This window comes from Gopherus evgoodei, unplaced genomic scaffold, assembly GCF_007399415.2.
Source record: "Gopherus evgoodei ecotype Sinaloan lineage unplaced genomic scaffold, rGopEvg1_v1.p scaffold_65_arrow_ctg1, whole genome shotgun sequence".
Taxonomy (NCBI): domain Eukaryota; kingdom Metazoa; phylum Chordata; order Testudines; family Testudinidae; genus Gopherus; species Gopherus evgoodei.
The window spans coordinates 310,649-334,386 of NW_022060086.1; the positions used below are offsets into that span (position 1 = coordinate 310,649).

At 44.0% G+C, this 23,738-nt stretch overlaps 1 protein-coding gene across 1 annotated transcript; it reads left to right on the forward strand.

Moving 5' to 3' along the window:
- Positions 1-21,628: 21,628 nt before the first annotated feature.
- LOC115643625 (olfactory receptor 52R1-like) lies at positions 21,629-22,519 on the forward strand (the record flags this gene model as incomplete). The annotated part of the gene is made up of 1 exon (XM_030547627.1): positions 21,629-22,519. A coding segment is annotated over one exon (891 nt), but the record flags the coding sequence as incomplete, so codon positions are not given.
- Between the last annotated feature and the right edge of the window lie 1,219 nt (positions 22,520-23,738).

The following is a 23,738-nucleotide window of genomic DNA, read 5'->3' on the forward strand; positions in this document are numbered from 1 at the left end:
GTAGACACCCAGCACGACATCACCTGTGTTTTTTACCCCTTTTAGCCTAACCCAGAGACTCTCAACACTCCCATCTCCTATGTCCATCTCTACCTCAGTCCAAGTGTGTACATTTTTAATATATAAGGCAACACCTCCTCCCTTTTTCCCCTGTCTATCCTTCCTGAGCAAACTATACCCATCCACACCAACATTCCAGTCGTATTATCCCACCAAGTTTCAGTAATGCCAACAATGTCATAGCTGTATTTATTTATTAGCATTTCCAGTTCTTTCTGCTTATTACCCATACTTCTTGCATTTGTATATAGGCATCTAAGATAATGGTTTGATCTTGCATCCCAACTTTGCCCTGACCCTCCTTTCTCTCTGCCATTATAGCCCGTGCTCCCTCCTGTTTCCAACCCATCTCCCAGGTCTTGTTCCCCACTTACCTATGGGCTTTGCTCACCTTTATACATTGTTTAAATCCAGGGCAACACTCCCCTTTTCAAAGGCCAAATATTGAGGCCTTTACATCTATATATGTACTTTCACAAGTAAGTATGTGTAAAAAACTAGTTCAGTGAGTTACTTTTAAAAGTCCAGCATTAGGCTCAAGGCTCTCAGCCAAGACTGAGCAAGAATTTTCTTGCTGGCACTTTTTGGTTTCACCCCTGACTTTGCCTCATTAAAGATCAGACTTCACGTACTTATTTTTGGGACGTGCCCATGGTTTGTAAAATCACTGGCTTGGCAACCTATCAATCTTCTTCCTTATCCAGCATGTCAGTGATAAGAACACAACAACCAATGGCACTTGAAGCATTAGAATCACCACAGTTGGATGTAAAGCCAAATTGAAAATTTCTGATGCCATGGGAGACCATCCAAATGATGTCTCCCACCAATTGTGTTCTGAATCTCTGCTAACCCTTTTAATTACTGTTTAGGTATTACATTGGAGCATAGAATGCATTTTAATTTAATTGGCTATGTTTTAATTCAGATACTTAAAAATCAAAATTACATTTTTAGTGGCTACAATTTGCCAAAAAAACTTATGGAGGGGAGGGATTATGGATTATATTGTACACATAATTAACGATGAGCACAGGACACTAACTTTTAAGGCACACACAATTCTTACCCACATAAACAACTACAGATTTATTTCAAAATGGATTAATGGAAAAAAATGAAATTTTTTATTACTTTTAAATATATATTTTGTTGTTGTGAAGCATTTTTAATACATTTATATATAATTCCAGATTTTTTACAGTAGACTTTAATTTCACTGTTTTGTATTTCTGGGCCTTTTTTATGCCCCATACTTTATGATTTCTGGGTTCTGTTACTGCTTGATTGATATTAAATCCAGGGGCTGTGATAGAAGAAGCCTATTTTCCATTTGCCTTAGACATTAATAAAACAAATGTAATGATTTTTTAAAATTTTGGATTATAACTAAAATTTATTATTTTTTTTACCAGGATTGCATTTTTTTTTGAACAATGCATTAAATTTTTAATGGGGGTATTTCATTTATTCTATTCCAAGCTATATGTTTACCATATTAATAATTTACATTTCCACGCATACCAGGGCCAGGGAGGACACCAACAGCCTGCAAGAGGCGGAGGTGATCCTTGTTTTAAAATTGTTTCTATATTTCTAAAACCTGTGCCACCCTATTTCGAATGAACGTAGCCAATCTAAGGATGCCTTCAGGCATTGACCCATTGCATTTACTTTATTTGCAACCACCTTTTTATTTGTGCTGTTAAGAACTTCTACCCCAGCACCAATTGTTCCTAAAATGTCCCTTTTTAATATTCACATGGGGTCGGAGCAGGGCTGGCTCTAGCAATTTCACCGCCCCAAGCACGGCAGCATGCTGCGGGGGGCAGTCTGCAGCTTGCTGGTCCCGCAGCTCCGGTGGACCTTCCGCAAACTTCCCTGAGGGGGGTCCTGTGGTCCCATGGCTCCGGTGGACCTCCCACAGGCTTGCCTGTGGATGCTCCACCGGAGCCAAGGGACCAGTGGACCGTTCGCAGGCACGCCTGCGGGAGCTCCACCAGAACCACCTGCCGACCTCCTAGCAACCGGCAGAGCAACCCCCGCGGCATGCAGCCCCAAGTACGCGCTTGGCATGCTGTGGCCTGGAGCTGGCCCTGGGTCAGAGAATATTATTATTTATTTAATTTTTTCAGCTCATACAATGGTTGAACAAACTTTTTACAATGGGGTTTTATTGTTAAAATATTTGCTAAGGTAGAACATAACATAAGAACATAAGAACGGCCGTACTGGGTCAGACCAAAGGTCCATCTAGCCCAGTGTCCTGTCTGCCGACAGTGGCCAATGCCAGGTGCCCCAGAGGGAGAGAATCTAACAGGCAATGATCAAGTGATCTTTCTCCTGCCATCCATCTCCATCCTCTGATGAACAGAGGCTAGGTAATATTCACAAGTCCTATTTTTAGAGTGTGGGTTGGATTAATTACCAATTGCTTTTTTACATTGGATTGAACCACACATGCTCCAATTAAATTATTTACAGGAGGTTCTAAAGTTTATACTTCCATGCCTTTTACTTTATGGGGTCCCTGGAGGAGCCATTCTTCTGTTATATCAGGCTGCATGTTTATAACTATTTTACCAAGGCATCATTTAATCATCCTTTATTTTAAACATTATTTATTTCTGTTATAAACTTTCTGAAAATCCAGGGCTTTTTAAGTGCAAGACAAAAGAATTTTCCATTTTTTTGTTGTCACTGTTTATAATTTTGCTTTTTTTAATTTTTAATTTAGTGCCTTTGGAAACAAGGGGGAATATTACAGCCTACAATGGATTGTCTTTTCCCGTGGGGTTGTTCGCTTAGCGATTTCATTCCTCAGGTGAGTGTACTTGGGCTTGCTACAATTAATTAGCTGCCTGACAGATTCCATACATATGAGTAGTCTTTAATTGATTTATTAACAAATATGCTTTTCCAACAAGTCCATATGAATACATAAGAATTGTGATGTTGCCACCAAAGTGGGAGGGATTCTGTAATCACCAGTAAAAATCCTTTGCAATCCAAACTATAATGCATTGCCAGTTCTGGTTCATTCCCACACTGATGTTTACTTTGTCTAAGTCCAAGCCTTTCAGCTTTACCTTAGTGGGGGAATATCCATCCGTGGGGTATAAAAAAGTAAGTTGTTTTCCCAGGATACTGGAGTCAGTAGTGATGCCAAGGGTATTGTTCACTTTATATGTTGCTGTTATTTATGGGAAGTCTTCCCTCGCCTCGATTACAACAGATTTTGGATTTATACAATTAGAGACGCACACCTGGAGTTCCAATGCCAGCAAACACGGAGCAAGGGAATGCTTAATTTTTAAAAACTTTTAACTTGATTTAAAAAAACAAAACAAAACAAAACTTTTATTTTATATAGTGGGAGATTACATAATAATACAAACTAAACATTAATTTGTACTTAGGCCAGCCGGCTGAGTTTCTCCTCCCCGGTTTCTCTGGAGCGGGTTCTTAATTTTTTTGTATTGTGCTCCAAATGTCCTTTTGGGATCTAGCATGTGCAGTAATTTTAACTGGTTTGGAGCTGTTCAGGGTTTTCTTTTTTTTACTGTTTTATGGCAGAAAAGCTCTTCTGCTCTTCTGTTCCTCCCCCCTTCTGACCACCCTATTTCCATACTAAGGTGGTCACGTTTGGAGCCATGGGCTGGAGCTTCCTCAACTTTTCCAGGGTTTCAAGTAAAGCGGACCATAAACGAGACGTTCCCACAGGAAGAGGAAGATCATGGGGATCACTTTTCTCATTATCACAATGAGAAGGATACAAGTAGCCATCCTCGTCTGACCTGCCCCCCACGCTCCCGCACCTTCCCAGGCTACGACTACTTCGAATCACAGCCACTCTTCCCTTCTCTTCTCCCAACATAGTTCTAAGAGCACAAATTTGCTTCTTACATTCCCATGGTCACCCTGACTTCTACTATGGGATTCCTGTGTTGAGGCTCTGACAGCAGATTCACTCTCCGTTTCTGGATGTCTTAACACAGACACTTGCTGCTCCAGCCTGTTTTTTTCTTCTTTTTTTTTTCCTAGTACACACTTGCTTCTGCATAGCGACCAGCTGCACTGCTTGCGCGAGGGGTGTGACTCGGAGGGTTTCAGATTTTGCCATGACATCAGTTATATATTTACATTTTTTATTTTGACCCTTAAATATTCTAACTCCTGGTTTAATGTTGTTGCTGCCATTCATAACCCCTGTAATGCAGCTTTTTTTATTCCCATTAACATTAGGATCCCTCCCTTTTCCTGTACCAGCTCAGGATTCCCATTCTTTACAGAGCTGCAACAGTGCTCCAGGGCCACTTAAGGCTCCAGCTTTCAAGGGCCGTTCCCACGTTTCTGTATAAAATTCGTTAAGCTGTTATTCAAAACCATTTCTGGTTTTTCTTTTTTTCCAGGTGTTTCCTGTCTCTCTCACAAATCTTTTTTACTTACTCAGACTTTTTTGGACCAAGCCCATAAATCAACAACAGAGGGTGACCTTAAATAAACTCACAGACTGTGGCATGGAGAATTTCAGGTTGCTACCCTGTTCCACTCTCCCCCACACCTACTGTAAAATAACACAAACAAACCACTTGCATTAATTTGTTCCTGTCCTTACACCACTCCTGGCCAGGCTCACTCTGTTACCTAGGGTTGTCATGGCCCCCAAATGGGGCAACTTAACTATTTCACTTCAGGCAGTCTAAGGAATAAATCAACAGGAACTCAGCAATTCTGTTTGATCAGAAAGTAATTCAAGTAAGTGTGCTCTTGTCTAACACTGCAGTTTATTAGGTGTAAGTACACACAGACATAAGAAATAGGTTTAGAACCTATATTCTGAGTCTGTATTGAGTAATCAACAATAGAACAACATGTGAGGAAAATGTCTCTTCTAAGATAGCTTCCAAGGACTGATCCCAAGTACACATTGACCCCTAGCAAGTTATTACTTTTTAAAACTTTTATTAGTAGAGGCACTTGGACATGAAGTTGTTTATTTGCATATTGTTTGTATTTTATTTTTTGTTATTTACTTTTTTATATACTAATTAGCAAAACTGCCAGTACTTATGACCTTGCTTCTGCAAGCCTGTCTCCAAATTAACCCATAACTATGTGACATTCTTTTTTATTCATTCATTGTCACTGAGTGCACATTATATGGTTGCAATCGGCTTGAACACATTTTGCAATATATTCATCCCTTAAATCCAGGGGAACAGCTCCATGTTTCCCAGCCAAGCCCCACTGAAGTAACCCAGCCCCTTCTGTGCTGTTAAAGAGGGATGCAACTTAGCCAGTCCCCAGGCTAAGCATCTTTCCAGCAGACCAATCTTCCAGGCATGTGGCTCTCAGTGCTCTTTCCCCAGACCCTGAGCCTGCCACTCTCTGAGCTTCCTTGGCCTGGCATAACCTGTGGGATCCCCCCTCACCCATCTAAGCTCTGTGCTTCCTCTGGGCTATTATGTGGGGCAGGTGCTGCTAACCAGGGCCATTTCTGGGCTCCAAAGCCCTGCACTCTCTCAGCTCCTGCTCAGCAGAGAGGGGCTGCCCGGGCCAGCAGGAGGTGTCCGGATAGTCTCTGTGAAGTGCCAGAGGAGCGCTGGGCAGGGAGGTTTATAGACATCGCTGTGGGATCTCAGCAGGGTTTCTGTCTCACCTGAGCAGACACAGCTCAGCAGAGAGCGTGAGACTAATCAAATAGTCCCCTGCTATTCCCCGGTGCCCCGAGGAGTCTGGGGAGGGCCATGCACCAGGGACAAGCAGAGACAACAGGGAAAGCTCATTAGTATCAAACAAATTAAAAGCCAGGCAGGGTTTGCCAAGACTCATGAACTCTAGGAACCCGTTCAAGTGCTGTACGTTCCTGGAGTAATTCATAGATCTGGCTGCAAGAAAATTGCTGGCTGCTGATTGGTTGCAGAAACCACAAAGTTGCTGTGAATTTGAGTGGCATTGCGACCCCATAAACCAGGTCACAATGCCACTGGCTCCCACTGGATCTGGCCATCTCTGTCTGCGGGTGTGGGCTGGAAGGCTCCTGCGTGATCTTGAGGACTTCACAGTCATTGGCTGCCTGGACACACCAGAGGCTGGGCTCGGGAAGTCCCCAGTGAGTGGGGCGAGGCAGGGCTTGTGCTGGGACTTGGGAATCTCGCAAGGGGCCTCCAGGGGTCTCTGAGCTGGGACTGGCTCTAGGGTGCAGGGGTTAGATCAGCCCCCCCTGCCCTTGCCCTATACAGAGGTCGTGTCATGTCTCTACTCCTACTTGATTTTCCTTTTCTTCTGCATCTGAGGATTGTCTTTTTTTGTTATAGCATCAAACTTAGAATTTACATTCATTTGGCTAGCTATTGTGACTCCCAAGTCCTGTTCAGACTCACTCCTTCTCAGGACACTGTCCACTTTATTATTAATTTAGCCTACAATTTTTGTTCCTAGATTTAGGATTTCACATTTGTGTTAAAACATAGCGTGATGAGTTTGGTCACAGAGATCTTCTTGGGACTGTCACCTGACATGGTGGAATTACCTCTGAGCCCCTTTATCCCTGCCAGCCTGGGACTCCAGAACCCTGCCTTCTTGAGCCAGACATGCCAGCCTGCTGCAACTCAGGCCCAGGGTCTGGTCCATGCCCTCAAAGCTGCAGACTTAACATAAAACTGCTCAGCAAGGCACTTACCTCCAAAACCCAAACACCCACTCCCAGTGGGATCCAAACCAGAAATAAATCCGTTTTACTCTGTATAAAGCTTATACAGGGTAAACTCATAAATTGTCTGCCCTCTATAACACTGATAGAGAGAGATGCGTATTTGTTTGCTCCCCTTGGCATTAATCACTTACTCTTGGTTAATTACACTGGTCTACAATTTTTGAGAAGTCATCTGCTTCAGAGATAAAATGTGATATTTATTATGTATTTTGATGTGCTGAATTCAAATATGACAATTAAAACAACTGATTGGCTACTGTTTCTAAGATATTTAAGTTTTTACATTTTAAGTCTATGTATATTGTGTAGATAGTAGAGTTTTAATCATAAATTGTAAACCTAGGTCTTTTCATGTGTTTATGGTTGCTTTACATGCTAATATTTCACCTGTCCTGTTTATGTAACACTTGAAAAATCAGCAAAAGGGTTATATAAATAAAATGTATTATGAAACAAAAGGCAAAAAACTATTATGTACATAGTATAGTCCTATTCAGTGTCTACTTGGCGCTTCTTGGCTTGTCTCTTGTATTCATTAAATGGAGCATCTCTTGTCACTGTCCAGCAATAGTCTGCAAGCATTGATGGGCTCCATTTGCCCTGATAGCCTGCCAGGAGATTCCACTGCTGTAGTCTGGAGCCCAACAGCTCTGCCTTACTCTTGGGGAGTTCCAAATCCCTGACAAGGTCATTCAGTTCACCTTGTGTTAGGAGGTGTGGTTCAGAGGAGGAGGATGGGAGAAAATGTGGGTCCTGAGACATTGATAGTTCAGGACCAGAAGTTTCATCCTCTTCCTCTTCCTCGTCTGACTCAAGTGAGAATGATTCTGATGCATCAGGAACCGGCAGTCCTTCTCCGTGGGGTACTGGGCGTATAGCTGATGGAATGTTTGGATAATGCACAGTCCACTTTTTCTTCTTTGACACACCTTTCCCAACTGGAGGCACCATGCAGAAGTAACAATTGCTGGTATGATCTCTTGGCTCTCTCCAAATCATTGGCACTGCAAAAGGCATAGATTTCCTTTTCCTGTTCAAAAACTGGCGAAGATTTGTTGCACAAGTGTTGCAGCATATGTGTGGGGCCCACCTCTTGTCCTGATCTCGAATTTTGCAGCCAAAAGAAAGGTGATAGGCTTTCTTAACCATAGTGGTTATACTGTGCTTTTGTGATGCAAAAGTCACTTCACCACAAACATAGCAGAAGTTATCTGCACTGTTCACACAAGTACGAGGCATCTCTGCTCACTTTGGCTAAACAGAAATGTGTCCCTTTGCAAAATCAAACACTGACAAATAAGAGAGCACGACACTGTATGATTTCTAGAGCTGATATAGGGCAATTTGTTCAGCAGAGTGATGTAAGCTTCATTATGATTGCATCATCCATGACTTCTAGGAATAACATGATGCAATTCATATCATGTATGACCCAATACCGCTTCAGATTGCATCATTCATTGTTTTGCCTAAAAAGCAAGTACTGTCCAAACCCAGTCACAGATTTATTCATAGATCCAGTCAAAGATGTATTTTAGTCATTTCTGGTTTAAATTGAGATCCCTTCCCTTTATAACTCACTTATCCTCCGCCATTCCCAAGTCAAGGGTTGTATATACTGACCCAATAGTATATCTTGAAAACTAGAGCCAATCAACAATTTTAAGCATCATTTTCGTTCTCAGTGACCCAGAATTAGTAAAGTTGGACTCCATTTATTTCAGAAGCATTTTGGCTGTAGAGCAGTGTTATTAATCAAAAGTGATTTTATTAAAAATAAGATTGAAGTGGTTTCAAGTAATAACAAAACAAAGTAAGTTACCAAGCAAAATAAAACAAAACACATGAGTCTAAGCCTAGTACATTAAGAAACTGATTACAGGTAATATCTCACCCTCAGAGATGTCCCAAGAAGCTTCTTTCACAGACTAGACTCCTTCCTAGTCTGGGCCCATTCCTTTCCCAGCTACAGCCTTTGTTAGTTCGAGCAGCATCTTAGGTGAGAAGCAGGAGCTTTGTTCTGTTCCATCCCTTTTTATAGCTTTGGCACAAGGTGGGAATCCTTTGTCACTCTGGGTTCCCGCCCCTCCTTCTAAATAGAAAAGTACCAGATTTAAGATGGATTCCAGGATCATGTGATATGGTCATATGTCATCATAAGACCTAATTCTTCATTCTCCCAGGGCTAGCCCACACATACCCAGGGAGGTTTGCAGGTAAACAGAGCATTTACAACCAATTGTCCTAATCAATGGGAGCCATCAAGCTTCCAAACCACCATTAATGGCCTGCACTTTGCATAAGTACAATAGGCCCTCAGAGTTATACTTTATATTCCTAATTTCAGATACAGGAATGATATATTCATACAAATAAGATGAACACACTCAATAGATTATCAGAATGGTAGCTGTGTTAGCCTGTATCAGCAAAAACAACAAGGAGTCCTTGTGGCAACTTAGAGACAAACAAATTTATTTGGGCATAAGCTTTCGTGGGCTAAAACTCACTTCATCACATGCATGAAATGGAAAATACAGTGGAGAGGTGTAAATTCACAGCATATGGAAAGATGGGAATTGTCTTACCAAGTAGGAGTTCAGTGCTAACAAGCTTAATTGAACTGAATTACATCGACTGGAGAGAGATCTCTGATCACCATAGTTAATCCACCTCTGAAAGAGGCTCTCCTGCCGACATAGCACAGTCTTCACCAGCACTTAGGCTGGTATAACTATGTTGCTCGGGGTGTGGATGTTTCACTACCTGAGCAACGTAGCTATACGGAAGTAATTCAGAAGTGTAGGCCTTCCCTAAAACAGGCAGCACCATGATTGATCCTTTAGTACATTAATCAATAAGAAAGAGATCTTGGAATCATTGTGGATAGTTCTGTGAAAATATCCACTCAATGTATAGTGACAGTCAAATAAGTGACCAGAATATTGGGAACCATTAGGAAATGGATAGATATTCAGACAGAAAATATCATATTGCCTCTGTATAAATCCATGGTATCCCCCCATCTTGAAACAGTGTGCAGATGTGGTCACTCTATCTATCTATCTATCTATCTATCTATCTATCTATCTATCTAGTGCAATTTGCAAAAAGTTCAGAAAATATTATTGTATTATTATTAGGGATATGGAACAGGTTCTGTGTGAGCAGAGATTAATCAGATTGTGACTTTTTCATCTTGGAAAAGAGACAACTAAGAGAGGTTATGATAGAGGTCTATAAAATCATGACTGGTGTGGAAAAAGTTAATAAGGCAGTGTTATTTACTCCTTCTCATAACACAAGAACTAGGCAGAAGGTTTAAAACAAACAAAGGAAATATTTATTCACACAATGCATAATCAACCTGTGGAACTCTTTGCCAGAGGATGTTGTGAAGGCCAAGACTATAACAGGGTTAAAAAAAAAAAGAACTAGATAAATTCATGGAGGATAGGTCCATCAATGGTTATTAACCAGGATGGGCAGGGATGGTGTCACTAGCCTCTGATTGCCAGAAGCCGGGAACAGGCGTTAGAGATGGATCACTTGATGATCCTCTATTCTGTTCATTCCCTGTGAAGCACCTGGCATTGGCCACTTTCGGAATACAGGATACTGGTCTAGAAGGACCTTTGGTGTGCCCCAGTGTGGCTGTTTTTATGTTCTTATCTTTCCCTTAAGTTTCTTTGATGCCTGTCATGTCAATATCCTCATTTAATGCAAAGCATTCAAGTTCACTCACCTTAATATTTAGATTTCCATCATTTGCATAGAAGCACTTGTACATTTTTTCAATATTCAGTTGCTTGCCTTCATGTGCTATTTTTAAATTTGACCATTCCTCACTAGCTCCTAAGTGAAAAGAACAGGAGTACTTGTGACACCTTAGAGACTAACAAATTTATTTGAGCATAAGCTTTTATGGAATACAAAACTCACTTCTTCGGATGCATAGAAATTATGCATCCGAAGAAGTGGGCTGTAGCCCACGAAAGCTTATGCTCAAATATATTTGTTAGTCTCTAATGTGCCACAAGTACTCCTGTTCTTTTTGTGGATACAGACTAACACGGCTGCTACTCTGAAACCCAGCTTCTAAGTATAATTGACCAGGTCTTTCCTATCCTTTTTGCTAGGATGTACAGTTCCTCCTGTAACAAATCCATCCCTTAATTGTGTACTCCTCTGCACCTGTTGGCTTTTCACCAGCCCATAGTTTATAAATCCTCCATAAATTTTTTAATTGTGCATGCCATCAATCTGGTTCCATTTTGGTTAAAATGGAACTCATCTCTCCTGTATGGTCCATTCCTTCCCAAAAAGGTTCCCAAGCTCCTAATAACCCTAAAACCCTTCAACTTACCAGCTAGGTACCCCAGCCCTCATTCTGGGAGGGGCAATGAGTCTATGGCTTGGGTCTGTATTAAGGCCCGAGCAGCACCAGGTACGGGCATCCTAGCTCTGGCGTATGGCTGACAAGCACTGGCTTCTTGGCCTACAGAAGAGGAGACAGGCACCCCAGGTTTGGGGTGGCAGGGAGGGCACAGGCCCATTCACGCCACTGCACCCCAGCCCAGGGCCCCAACTATGGCAACTGGGTTTGCCTCTGCGTCAGCAGGAGGAGGCCACTCTTTCTCAATACAGAGTGGAAGATAATGAAGAGGACAGACCACTGATACAGTGTGATTTCATTGCTCACTAAACTGGGTGAAAGAAAACAATATGCTAATCATAAACCTTATAACAAAAGATTTGGTATTGATGGTAAATCCTATAAAAAGATGTTACATGCATGATTTTGGGGAAAAGCTTTTAGACATGCTATGAGTAGTAAACAAGAAGCCATGTGGGGTTACTGCTTATCAGCTAACACCTGTAAACAGGCTCAAAGCTTCTCTCATCAGGGAAACCATAATAAACCTGGTCTGCTGTGTGGAAGGGGAAACTGAGGCACACCACCTCATAGCATTGATGAACATGTCTATTGAGTTATCACCAGCTGGAAAAGAACAATTGTTAACAATGTTGCACAGTACGCTGTGGATAACACTACACTGTTTGCAGTACTTGGGAGTTGTATGTTCAAAACCTACAGAGGGCTTTGGGCACTCTGCCTCCGCATTAATCAGTGATTACCACTCCTGCAGTAAACTAAGGGGCAAGGAGTGACTCTCTGTGCCCCAAAGCAATGCCCTGGAATCCCCATATTTACCAGGTATCAGAGGGGTAGCCGGTTAGCCTGGATCTGTAAAAGCAGCAAAGAATCCTGTGGCACCTTATAGACTAACAGACGTTTTGGAGCATGAGCTCTCGTGGGTGAATACCACTTCATCAGATACATGTCATGCATCCGACGAAGTTAGTATTCACCTACAGAAGCTCATGCTGCAAAATGTCTGTTAGTCTATAAGGTGCCACAGATTCTTTGCTGCTTTTACATATTTATCAGGGTTATGTGGTTATGTGGTGTTTTATATAAAGTATGTCATGCAAGGTATCAATGGAAAAATTATGATGTGCTGAAAGTGATTACCCTAGTTGTATGTATGCATTATTTTTGTTACCTAAAGTTATGAATATTGCTTATGTACCAATATTTCAAACGTGTTTGCTCCTGGGTAGCACCCACAAGGTAGTTTATATCCAGTGTGGCCAGCACATTGTGGATGAACCATCCAAGGTACTGGCCCATTAAGAAACACAATAGGCCTTAGAAGAAGCTCATCCCCACCTGATGGACTTTCCTGTGAACATCGTAGCCAGGATATGGGTAATGGCTCCTGCTATGACTCATAAAAGCAGGCAAGGTCATGTGACCAGTTCATGTGACACTGGACTGCATCTTGTGCCTGAAAGTTTCCAGTAATTGTGCTGGGGCCTTTTGCTTAGAAAAAATGAATTTCCCTTCATATGGCAGAAGCTATAACTGGGGAAGAGTCATCATCACTTGGCCTCACTCCCTCCACAATACAACACCTGGAAACACCTTAGGAACTAAGACTGAAATGAGGCTGAAATCCCCGCTGACGGGATTTCTAGCCTGTGTATGGAAGACTGGTGAACTGTATGTATCATCAGGGTGAGACATTCCTTTATCCAAATCTTTTCTAGTCTATAGAACTTAGATTGTGATTTTGTTTATTTTTTAGGTTACCAATTTTGATCTGTTCCCTGTTACTTATAATCACTTTAAATCTATATACCTAAAACAGTGTGTTGTTTGAAACGCAAAAGGGAAATCTGCTCAGGAACAGGGGCTGGTACATTGTCCTCTCCACACTAAGGGAGGGGTAATAAACTTACACTGGTCAGGCTTCTGACAAGGGCAAGACAGCACAGCTCTGGGGTCCTAGGCTGGGGAGCTGGGGGGAATTGGCTGGAGCCTCTCTATTGTTAGTTCATGAGTGGCTAGTGAAAGCTTTCATGTAACTGCAGCTGGATGTGTCCCTGTCTGTGTATAGCTGTGTAAGTGCAAGACCTGGAGAGGATTGCAGCATGGCACAGCCTCACAGTCTGAGAGGGGGCCCAGATTGGTATGTCAAACAACTTGGCAGTATCTGAGTTCCAGTTTGTATCCTGGGTGAGTCCATCACACCCACCCAGTGAATAGGCCCTGATAGAGCATGAGTTCATTTCCTTCTTGTCATGCGCTCAGTTCCTGGTGGAGACAGTGTGGATCATTATGGTGGTTATGGTGGGGAAGTCAGAACTCCTGGGTTCTGTCTGTACTTCTCTGTGCGACTTTGCCCAAGTCACCTCTACCCATGCCTCAGTTTACCTATCTGCATAATGGGGATATGCTCATTTTGGCTTTCCTTTCATAGGTATTTTGAAAATCCTTCAAAAAAAAAGGTGCTACATGGTATGACTATAGTTACTGCTGAGAATGACTGATCTTTGATCCCTTAGCAACAGCCCAGTGTGCCTGCAGAAAGTTTTCTTGTCTCCTGTAAGTCATCTGTCCCCTGATCTGTCTGCCTACTATCTACCCATCCATCCTGGGCATTTACAGGGTATCAGATCCTATGGGGACCTGGACATCATCCGTAGTTTCCTTACTAATCAACTGTAATTTTCAAATATGCATAAAAGCATAGAGCAGCTAATTGATCTTTAACTCGACAGAGAGTCCAAGAGTTCTCATCTCCCTTTGGGGAGGTCCCTTAATTACTGTTTACTCTTAAAGCTGGATAAATAGCACAAAAGCACAAACACAGAAAGATAGACACTGGCTAGAGTGTTTCTGGTCTCCAGCCTGTTTGCATCCAGATACCGCTTCTCTCCTAGAGGCTGAGCCAACCCCACTAGGATTGCACAGAGCTATATTATAAATGATCCACATCCCTGTGTCAGCTCTTGGTGTGGGATGTTGCTGCAGATGCTGGGTGAGAGAGGTGTGGGGCACGGCTACCTGAGGAGGATTCCCAGGGAAGGCACTTCCGTCTAAGAATTCACAGGTACCATCTCTTGCTGTTTGTCAAACCCAGTGCAGTGTGGGTGTGATGGGATATAGAAAAGGTTTGTGGTCCTTTCCGCTCTGTACAGTCATGAAACATCCCAGGGTCCTTGCCAGAGGGGATGAGTTTGCTCCAGTAGCATGGACCAAAATACCCCTCTTTGCTGTGCCTCCCCGGCTGATGGCATCCAGCCCCCAGTGGCTGCATTTCTGTGGCACAGTGAATGCTTAAAGACGAAAGGTGTCAGCAGATGGATGATACAAGGCCAAATTTGGAGGCTGTGGCTGGAAGTTTACTTAGGCCTCAATGAATCAAAATTCCCCTTAGGGTAAGAACTGAGTAAAAACCTTGGGAGCCAGCTCTGTGTTAATGCACAGACGCTGTCACCTCCTCCTCTTGCATTTCAGGGCTCTGGCTGTTAACAGGGGGATGCGGGGTGGGGACTGTTATCTGACCTTAATCTGCTAGAAAGCATGGAGGTGGTAGAGATCCTCACTAGAATAATATAAGCATTTTTCAACATGTGCAAGATACCTTCTCCCCTAGATTTACTCGAGAATTCAGCTGAACTGTTATGCCTGAAACTTTCAAAATACAATTTGTTCGGAAGCAGACACCCAACATGGAAATTTCAGTTCAAATGGTTAATGTTTGGCAAACTTATAAGAAACTGAAAATGAGGTCTCCTAATGGAAGGTGTCAGACAGACTTAACTAACAGTGGTGCCACCAGCACCACCTACAAGGGTCAACCCATTTGTGAATCCCATTCAGCTAAGCTCTTTGCTCTAACAGAGTTCGTGGCAAGGAGTTCCACAGGCCAAATATGTATTATGTAAACAGTTTTCTTTTATTAGAGTTATGTGTTCAGACTTTCAATGTAATAGACTGTTTCCATTCTCATGTGTTATGAAATGCAGTGAATATAAATGCCAAATCTACTTTGGTTATCTATAGATTCATAGAGCATAAGGCCAGAAGGGACCATTTGATCATCCAGCCTGACCCCCTGTATAACACAGGCCATTAAATTTTACCTAGTTACCTGTGAACTGAGATCCATATCTTCTGTTTGACTAAGGCCTGATCTACACCAGGATTTTATATCAAGGAATCATAAAGCCACATTTTGAGAAGGGATCACAGGGGTCATCTAGTCTAACCCCCTGCCAAAATGCAGGGTTTGTTGTGTCCAAACCTCCCCATAGAGATGGCTAGTTAGTCTCCTTTTGAAAACCTCCACCAAAGCAGCTTCCACAACCTCCCGAGGTGTCTGCTCCATTGTCTTCCTTTTCTTAAAGTTTGGCAGTTTATCTGAGATGTAACCTAAATCTGCCATGCTGTAGACTGAACCCATCGTCTCTTCTCCTGCCCGCTGCAGTGAGTCCAAACAACTTTTCTCCATCATTTTATAGCAGCCATTCAAGTATCTGAAGACTGCTGTCATCTCCCCACTTAATTTCCTCCTTTCCAAGCTAAACATACCCAGTTCCTTCAGCCTTTGCTCGTATGGCTTGTATTCCATCCCTTGGATCTTTGTCTCTCAGCTCTGGATCCTCTCCAGTTTCTCTACATCCTTTATATACATTGGAGACCCAAACTGGACACAGTACTCCAGCTGAGGCCTAAGCAGCGCTGAGTAGAGTGATCCTATCACCTCCCATGACTCGCATGCTCTGCCTCTGCTTTTAATGTAGAAAAGCCCTGACGCAAATCTTCCAGAAACACATCCAGTCTGGATCTGCAGACATGAGGAACTGGAGATTCCACCACTTCCCTTTGCAGTTTATTCAAAAGTTTAATCACCATCAGTGCTAAACATTGGTTCCTTATTTCCATCTGGAATTTGTCTGGATTCAGCTTCCAGCCATTTGGCCCTGCTCTGCCTTTCTCCACTAGATTACAGACCCCTTTAGTGCCCAGAGTTTTCTCCCCGTGCAGGTCTCCTCTTGATCGTCTCTTGCATAAGATAAATAGATGAAGCTCTTTACATCTCTCTCCCTATCTGGCATTTTCTCCAGACTGAAATAATTGTTGCGGTTCTTTTTTGCACCCTCTCCAATTTTTCAAGATCCTTTTTGAAATGTGGACCCCTGAAATGGATGCAGTCGATTTCACCAGTGTCATATGCAGAGGTGAAATCATTCCCCTGCTCCAACTCTGCACTCCCCTGTTTATGCATCCAAGGATCACATCAGTCCTTTTGGCCACAGTGGCACGCTTGGACCTGAAGATGAGTTGGTTGTCCACAGAGACCCCTAAATCCTTTTCAGGTTCCCTTCATTCCATAGTATATTGCCCTAGTCTGTGGGTCTGGCCTGCATTTCCTTTTCTGAGAGGATATCTTTGAATTTGACTGTTTTAAAACATTTTGTTTGCTTGTATGGTCCTAGCTCACCAAATGCTCCAGAACAACCAATGTGCCTTGCTGGCCTCCTCTGCCAATCTTGTGTCATCCGTAAATTTTATCTGCAGTGATTTTTCTATTTGCTTCCAAATCTTTGATGAAAATACTGAATAGTACCAGGCTTAGAAGTGATCCCTGCAGAACCCCACTAGATATAGCCCCATTCACTAACAATGACCCATTGACAACTGCTTTCTGAGATCTGTTAGTTAGCCAGATTTTTGTGCATTTGACATGTGCTCCACTGATATTGTAGAATCTTCATATTTTTAATCGGAATATTTTCCCTACTGAAGCAAATGTGTCAGAGAAATCAAAGTCTATTGCATGTGTGTGGTTCCCTTGATCAATGAAACATATACTCTTATTAAAGGATGAAATACAATTTATTTGTACAGACTTTTTTTCCACACACCCTGTTGTTGTGTGGCATTAATTATATTCCTGGAATTTTAACTAATCAGAGCCACGGGACCATTGGACCCTCCACAGAAAGGCCTGCGGCAAGTCAACCAGAGCCACGGGACCAGCTGACCATCCACAGAAATGCCTGCGGGAGGTCCACCGGAGCGGCGGGATGGGTGAGCGTCAGAGCGCCCCCCATGGTGTGCCGCCGTGCTTGGGGTGGCGAAATTGCTAGAGCCAGCCCTGAGTGGGAGCCGCGATCAGCCAAACCTGTGGACGTGGCAGGTAAACAAACTTGCCCAGCCCGCCAGGGGCTTTCCCTACACAAGCAGCATCCCAAGTTTAGGAAACTCTGCTTTATAAAGACAGGGTGTGCAAAACTTAGCACATATCCAGAGCAGGTTATTCTCCATCCTATTCCTTAGGCATCCAAACATTGTCTTTGTTTTTGCCTCTGCTGTGAATAAGCAGATGTTTCCACAGAACTGCTATGAATGATTCCCAGGTCTTTGCCCCGAGGTGTGTTCTAGTTGCAATGTTTTCCTGTGGGACATTTGTCGGCAAATTTTCGGGTTTTTTTCCACTCAGATTTTGAGAAACCAGGTGAATGCAGAATTCTCTACAGCATTGATGCTGTAGCCTGGGTATCATTGCATTATGTCTATGTTTACACTGGCTGAGTTTTATCAAAGAAAGTTTGTTCAATTACCAAAAAGCCTTTAAAGAAATTGTTGTTACATATTCACTCTGTCTTTTCTTTTGGCTTAGCATGTCCACATGTGGGGTGGTCTCAGTGAGAGCAAATCACCGTAGATAGCTATCCCACAGTTCACCTCTCCAACCTGATTGCTGATTGATGCTGTGGGAAGGCAGATCAGATCACAGCGCATCATGGCTCCATGCTCAATGTCCCAGGATGAATTGTTTCCATCCCCACATTCCATGTTTTTCCATCTCCATTTCACGGCATTTTTAAAGTCCCTTGTTTTCAGCTCAGCTCGCCATCTCTATCTGCACGAATGGATCCTGAGCTGCTCTCCACTGCTCTGCTAGCTCTCAATAGCACATCATGAATAGCAGTGAAATCAATCTGGAAGTTGCAAAGGCAATAGGAGTAACAATTGCCTAATCTGCTGTCCGACATGGCTAGCAACAGGGTTGGAGAGCTGTTGGCATTCACGTTAGAGCTGAACATAGTGGAAGGTTGCTTTTTGGCTCAGGAAATTAGCTGTCAGTGGCGGTGACACATCGTTATGCGGTCTGGGATAATGAGCAGAATTTTAGGAAGCAGAAGCCCCCTTCCTGGAACTGTGTACTGAGCTCACACAAGTCTTGCGGCACAAGGACATCCAAATGAGAGCTGCCCACTTGCTGGAGAAGCGCGTGGTGATTGCAGCGTGGAACCTGGCGACTCCAGGCTGCTACCCTTCAGTCACAAATCAGTTTGGATTTGGGAAGTTGACCATTGGGGCTATGTTAAGGCAAGTGTGCAGGGCCATTAATCACATCCTACTATGAAAGACTCTGACTTTCATCAATGTGCATGAAATTGTGGATGGCTTTGCAGAAATGTGTTTCCCTAACTATTTAGGAATGGCGATAGATGGCATGCACATTCCAATTTTGGCACAAGACAACCTTGCCATGGAGTATATCTGTTGGAAAGGGTTCTTCTCCGTGATGTTGCACATGCTCATGGATCACCGCAAGCATTCACTGGCTTCAGTGTGGGGTGATACAGACAAGTGCATGACACACAAATCTTTAGGAACACCGGCCTTTACCGAAAGCTAGAAACGGGGCCTTTCTTTCCAGACCTGAAGATCTCTGTAGGGGATGTCGAAATACCCATAGTGATGATACTGGAAGCCTGACATACCCGTTAATGCCAAGGCTCATGAAACTGTACTTGGGAAACCTGGATAGCAGTAAGGAGCATTTCAGCAATAGGTTGAGTAGGGGCAGAATGACCATGGAATGGTCATTTGGCAGATTAAAGGCATACTGGTGATGCCTTCATGGCAGGTTAGAACTCAGCGTGGATAATATTTCCAAGGTCTTAGCCATGCGTTGCACATTGCATAATATTTCTGAAGAAAAGGGTGAAAAGTTTGCCCAGGAGTGTACTACTGAGGCAGAAGACTTCTCTGCTAATTTTGAGAAGCTAGATACCAAGGCTATTAGAGGGGATCAATGGGGGACAATTTGGGAGGCTTTGAGGGAACAGTTTGAAGATGAGAACCAGTAATGTTGGTTGCTACAGTTGGGACTGTAATGCATAATGAAGCCCAGCTTTCGAAGATGGGAAGCAGTTGTGATTGTTCAGGCACAGGATTCAATGCAAGAAAATGATAAAACTGCTTGTTTGTTTCCTGCTGCCATCTGCTCTCATAACTTGCATGGAAACAAATAAAGAGTGCTTATTATTCAAGGACTTTTGCTTTTATTTTCAAAAAAACACAACAACATGCACACACACAGAGACACACATACATTCCTGGGTGTGGGGGGGAGACAGGTGCCCGGGGAAGACTGACTTTTAGAGCTTAGCATAAGTCCAGCTGTCATTTGAAAAGCTATCTGTGGGAGTGGAGTGTAGGGCAAAGCGTGAAGTCCCAGAAATCAGGAATGGATGTGCAGATGGAGTCAGGGGAGGATATGGGAAAGAGCTCTGAATGTGCTGAAGAGGCTGGCAGACACACATCTGCTCAGTGTGGAGGGTTACAAGGGACTTCAGCATGTTGGTTTGCTGCTCCAAAACTTTCACTAGCTTCTCTTTTGCACTCCTAGTTTATACCTCGTTTTCTTTTTTTTCCTGCTTGTTGCCTGCTTTCCCTCTTGTCTGTATCAGAGAACTGCAACACTTCCCGGAAGATATCTTCCTTGCTACACCTTGGGCACTTTCTTTTCCGACAGAGATGCTGGTCTGGAATGGAGGGAGTGCCTCCTTTCAAGGGCATATCTGATGAAGCACTAGTAACAATAAACAGAAGCATTCTTGTTAACTGTACATACAGCGTTGAAATGCTACGTTAAAACACACCCCGGGTAACACACCAAGCACTTTCTGGTTGACTCTTGACAAGCACATATGCCAGCAAACACTGCAAGGATGGTGAGTGTATCCAGAGCTGTTGGACATTGTGCATGGGAGAAAAACAACGTGAAAGGGGTCATGAGGCAGTTTTCAGGGGACAAAACTCTAAAGTTTCCCACCTGTTTCCACAGCCAGGACTCATTAGATAAATATATAGAGATATACTTATCTCACAGAACTAGAAGGGACCTTGAAAGGTCATTGAGTCCAGTCCTCTGCCTTCATTAGCAGGACCAAGTACTGTCCCTGACAGATTTCCCCCGCGATCCCAAAACAGCCCCCTTAAGGATTGAGCTCACAACCCTGGGTTAGCAGGCCAATGCTCAAACCACTGAACAATCTTGGGTGTAAAGGGAGATTGCTGCCAAGGATAGTGTCAAACCCCTTAAAAATGGCAGGTCTGGGACACAACACTGGACTGACCATTTGCCTCCCTTGCCTTCTGGTAGGCATGCCTCAGCTCCTTCACCTTTTCTGTTCACTGCAGTGTGTCCTGATCACAGCTCTTCCCACACACTGCATGAAATCAGCCCTTAGGTATGGAAATTCATAGATCTGGAGAGCAGCTGGCACTGCACAGCCTCCTTTCCCCATAAACTGAGACAATCCAGCAGATCCACAGTGGCCCAAGCAGGAGAGCATTGGTTGTGTGGAGCTGCCATAGCCACCTGGTAAGATGTGATGTGAGCTCTCCATGCCGATCAAACAAGAAGGGGAATTTCAAAATTCCCAGGCCTTTAAAGGGGGAGGGGTGGAAGGTGTTTACCTCAATGCAGGACAGAGAAGTTGAAACTGCTTACCAGACTGGTCAGGATGGGCATTGTGAGATGCCTTCTAGAGGTCAATTACAGCAATAAAATGAAATACAAGTGTCTACACTGGCACTTCAGCAACAAAACGTTTGCATAAAAAGCCTTACAAGTCTCGTCAAGGTGGTTTTATTACCTTACTAAAACTGAGACGTTCCATCATCAAAAGTGGCTTTGGAGTCTGTACACTGCCACTGTTTCTTCTCCAAAGCTGTGAAAAACTTAGCAGTGTAGACAAGGTCTAAGGAACAATGATGAATAATCAGTATCCACACTTGTGTTTGCTGTTGGTGCCTATTAAGTTTTCCCAGATCATGATGTGTAGGAGTTACTGAAACACTGAGCACCATAAAACATGGAATTGGCATTAGTAGCATCACGTGTTCATAATTAAGTTCTCTGAATAATTAAAATGTTCATTTTCCAGTGTGTGAAGGGCAACCAATCTGCTACACCTTTACTTGTGCATGTAGTGTCTCATATCAAGTTTGTCTCTCAATCCAGGCATTTGTACTGCGACCATCACCCTAGAGCCTCGGCACATACAGGAAGTCAGGAGGACATATGGTAGATGAAGGAGACACCATTGTGCCTCAGAGTTGGACACCTTCTCCCTTACTCCATGACAGATTTCAACACAACTGACTTCACCAACCCCTCCACCTTCATCCTGCAGGGCATTCCTGGCCTGGAGGCGGCCCATATCTGGATCTCCATCCCCTTCTGCAACATGTACGTCATAGCCATCTTGGGGAACTTCACCATCCTATTCCTTGTGAAGATGGATCTGAGCCTCCATGGCCCCATGTACTATTTCCTCTGCTTGCTGGCTGTCACTGACCTGGTCCTATTAACATCCACCCTGCCCAAAATGCTGAGCATCTTCTGGTTCGATTCCAGGGAGATCAGTTTCAGTGCCTGCCTCACCCAGATGTACTTCATTCACTGCTTCCCAGCAGTGGAGTCTGGGATCTTCATGGCCATGGCTCTGGATCGCTATGCGGCCATCTGCCATCCCCTGAGATATTCTACCATCCTGACAAACCCTATTGTGGCCAAGATCAGCTTGGCCGTGGTGCTGCGCGGTGGTATGCTTGCACTTCCCTATCCTATCCTGGCGAGGCAGTGGCCATATTGCAAAACCAACGTCATCCCCCAGCCGTACTGCACACACATAGCTATGCTGAATCTGGCCTGCGCCGACACCCGCATCAGTAGTTACTATGGGCTCTTTGTGCTATTCTATGTGATGGGTCTGGATGTGATTTTTATCACCGTGTCCTATATCCAGATCCTCAGGTTCATCTTCAGCCTCCCCACAAAGGACGCCCGGCTCAAGACTTTTTGGACCTGTGGCTGCCACCACTTTGTCATTTTAGCCTTTTACATCCCAGGTCGGTTTGGCCAGAATGTGCCGCTACATTTCCATGTTCTCATTGCCAACGTTTACCTCTTGATGCCTCTCGTGCTCAACCCCATCATCTATGGTGTAGGGCCAAACAGATCCAGGACAGGCTGTTCCAGTTCTTTACTCATGAAGGGGCCTGATAGTTTCTCTTCCTGATCTGACTCTGAGATTGAACTACATGCACAACTGGCTGGTGATATGGTGCTGGTCCCTCTTCGCTGAAACACTGACTGGACAGTCAAAGTGACATTTCGTCCTTTCTTGGCCTTACTGTGTTGTATCACTGTGACAAACTGAGGAATCAGGCTTTGTACAATTTATTAATTCATAGGGTTCCCACCTTTCTAATTGCTGGTAACTGGACCCCTGAGGCCCTGTGCCCTGCCCTGCCTATACCCCCATAGCCCTGCCCCCTGCCCCACCTCTTTCCACAACTCCTTTCCCCCATCTCACCACTTCCGCCAAGGCCCCACCTCTGTTGCTCTCTCCCCTCCTCCCCTCCCCAACCCCATCCACTCCTGGTTCAACTCCATCTCCATCCCCACCACTCCAGCTGGGCTCTCTCTTCTCCAGGGCTGGGAAAGAAATTGCTTCTGCCCGACAAGGAGCCTTCAGTGAGTGCAGCAAGGACACAGCACTGGGGCCAACAGGCCAATGGGAGGCGAAGAGGGAAACCAGGAAGCTGTGTAAAAGCAGCTGAGGTTGGGAGCAGCATCGTCCTTCAGCGGGTGAGACTGTGCATCCTACAGCTTGTGAGCCCTAAAGCTCAGCTATGGAGTCCTGAGGGCTGAGAACCTTGTGTGGTTTACTTCTTTAGTTTCATCTCCCTGTTGTCCCTAATCCCTGGGGGCCGCCAGTGGAGATGTGCTGGGATCCCTTTGCCCTGAGCCAGGCCTCTGGGGCAGGGCAAGGGATCAGCTTTGAAGCTAGGAGGATAACAGCCCCTGTGTTAGCTGGGAAGGTGGGATGCTGGGCAAAGGCTGGGGTGGCTTAGGTAGCTCACAGGGAGGGAGATAAACAGCACATCTACCATGAGCCAGCTATTTACACATGCACACGCCACCTTATCTGGAACTCCAGGGCACCCATTGCCCAGGGGCTGAAGCTCAGTCTAACGTTCTCTGTGTGAAGCTTTTGATCACTACATCTAGAAGCTCTTTATCCAGGCAGCATTCTCCCCATGTCATGGATGGGTTGAGCCACGTAGCGATAAACTGATTTACCCAAGACCACATAATGAGACGGGACCACGAACTGGGCTGTATTAGATGCAATGATGCTATTTGTGTGTTGTGATTAGTGGAGTTGCCTCCTCCTTAAACAGGAGGAATTTATTAAAGAAACAGCTAAAAACTGCAGACGCAAAAACAAGTTT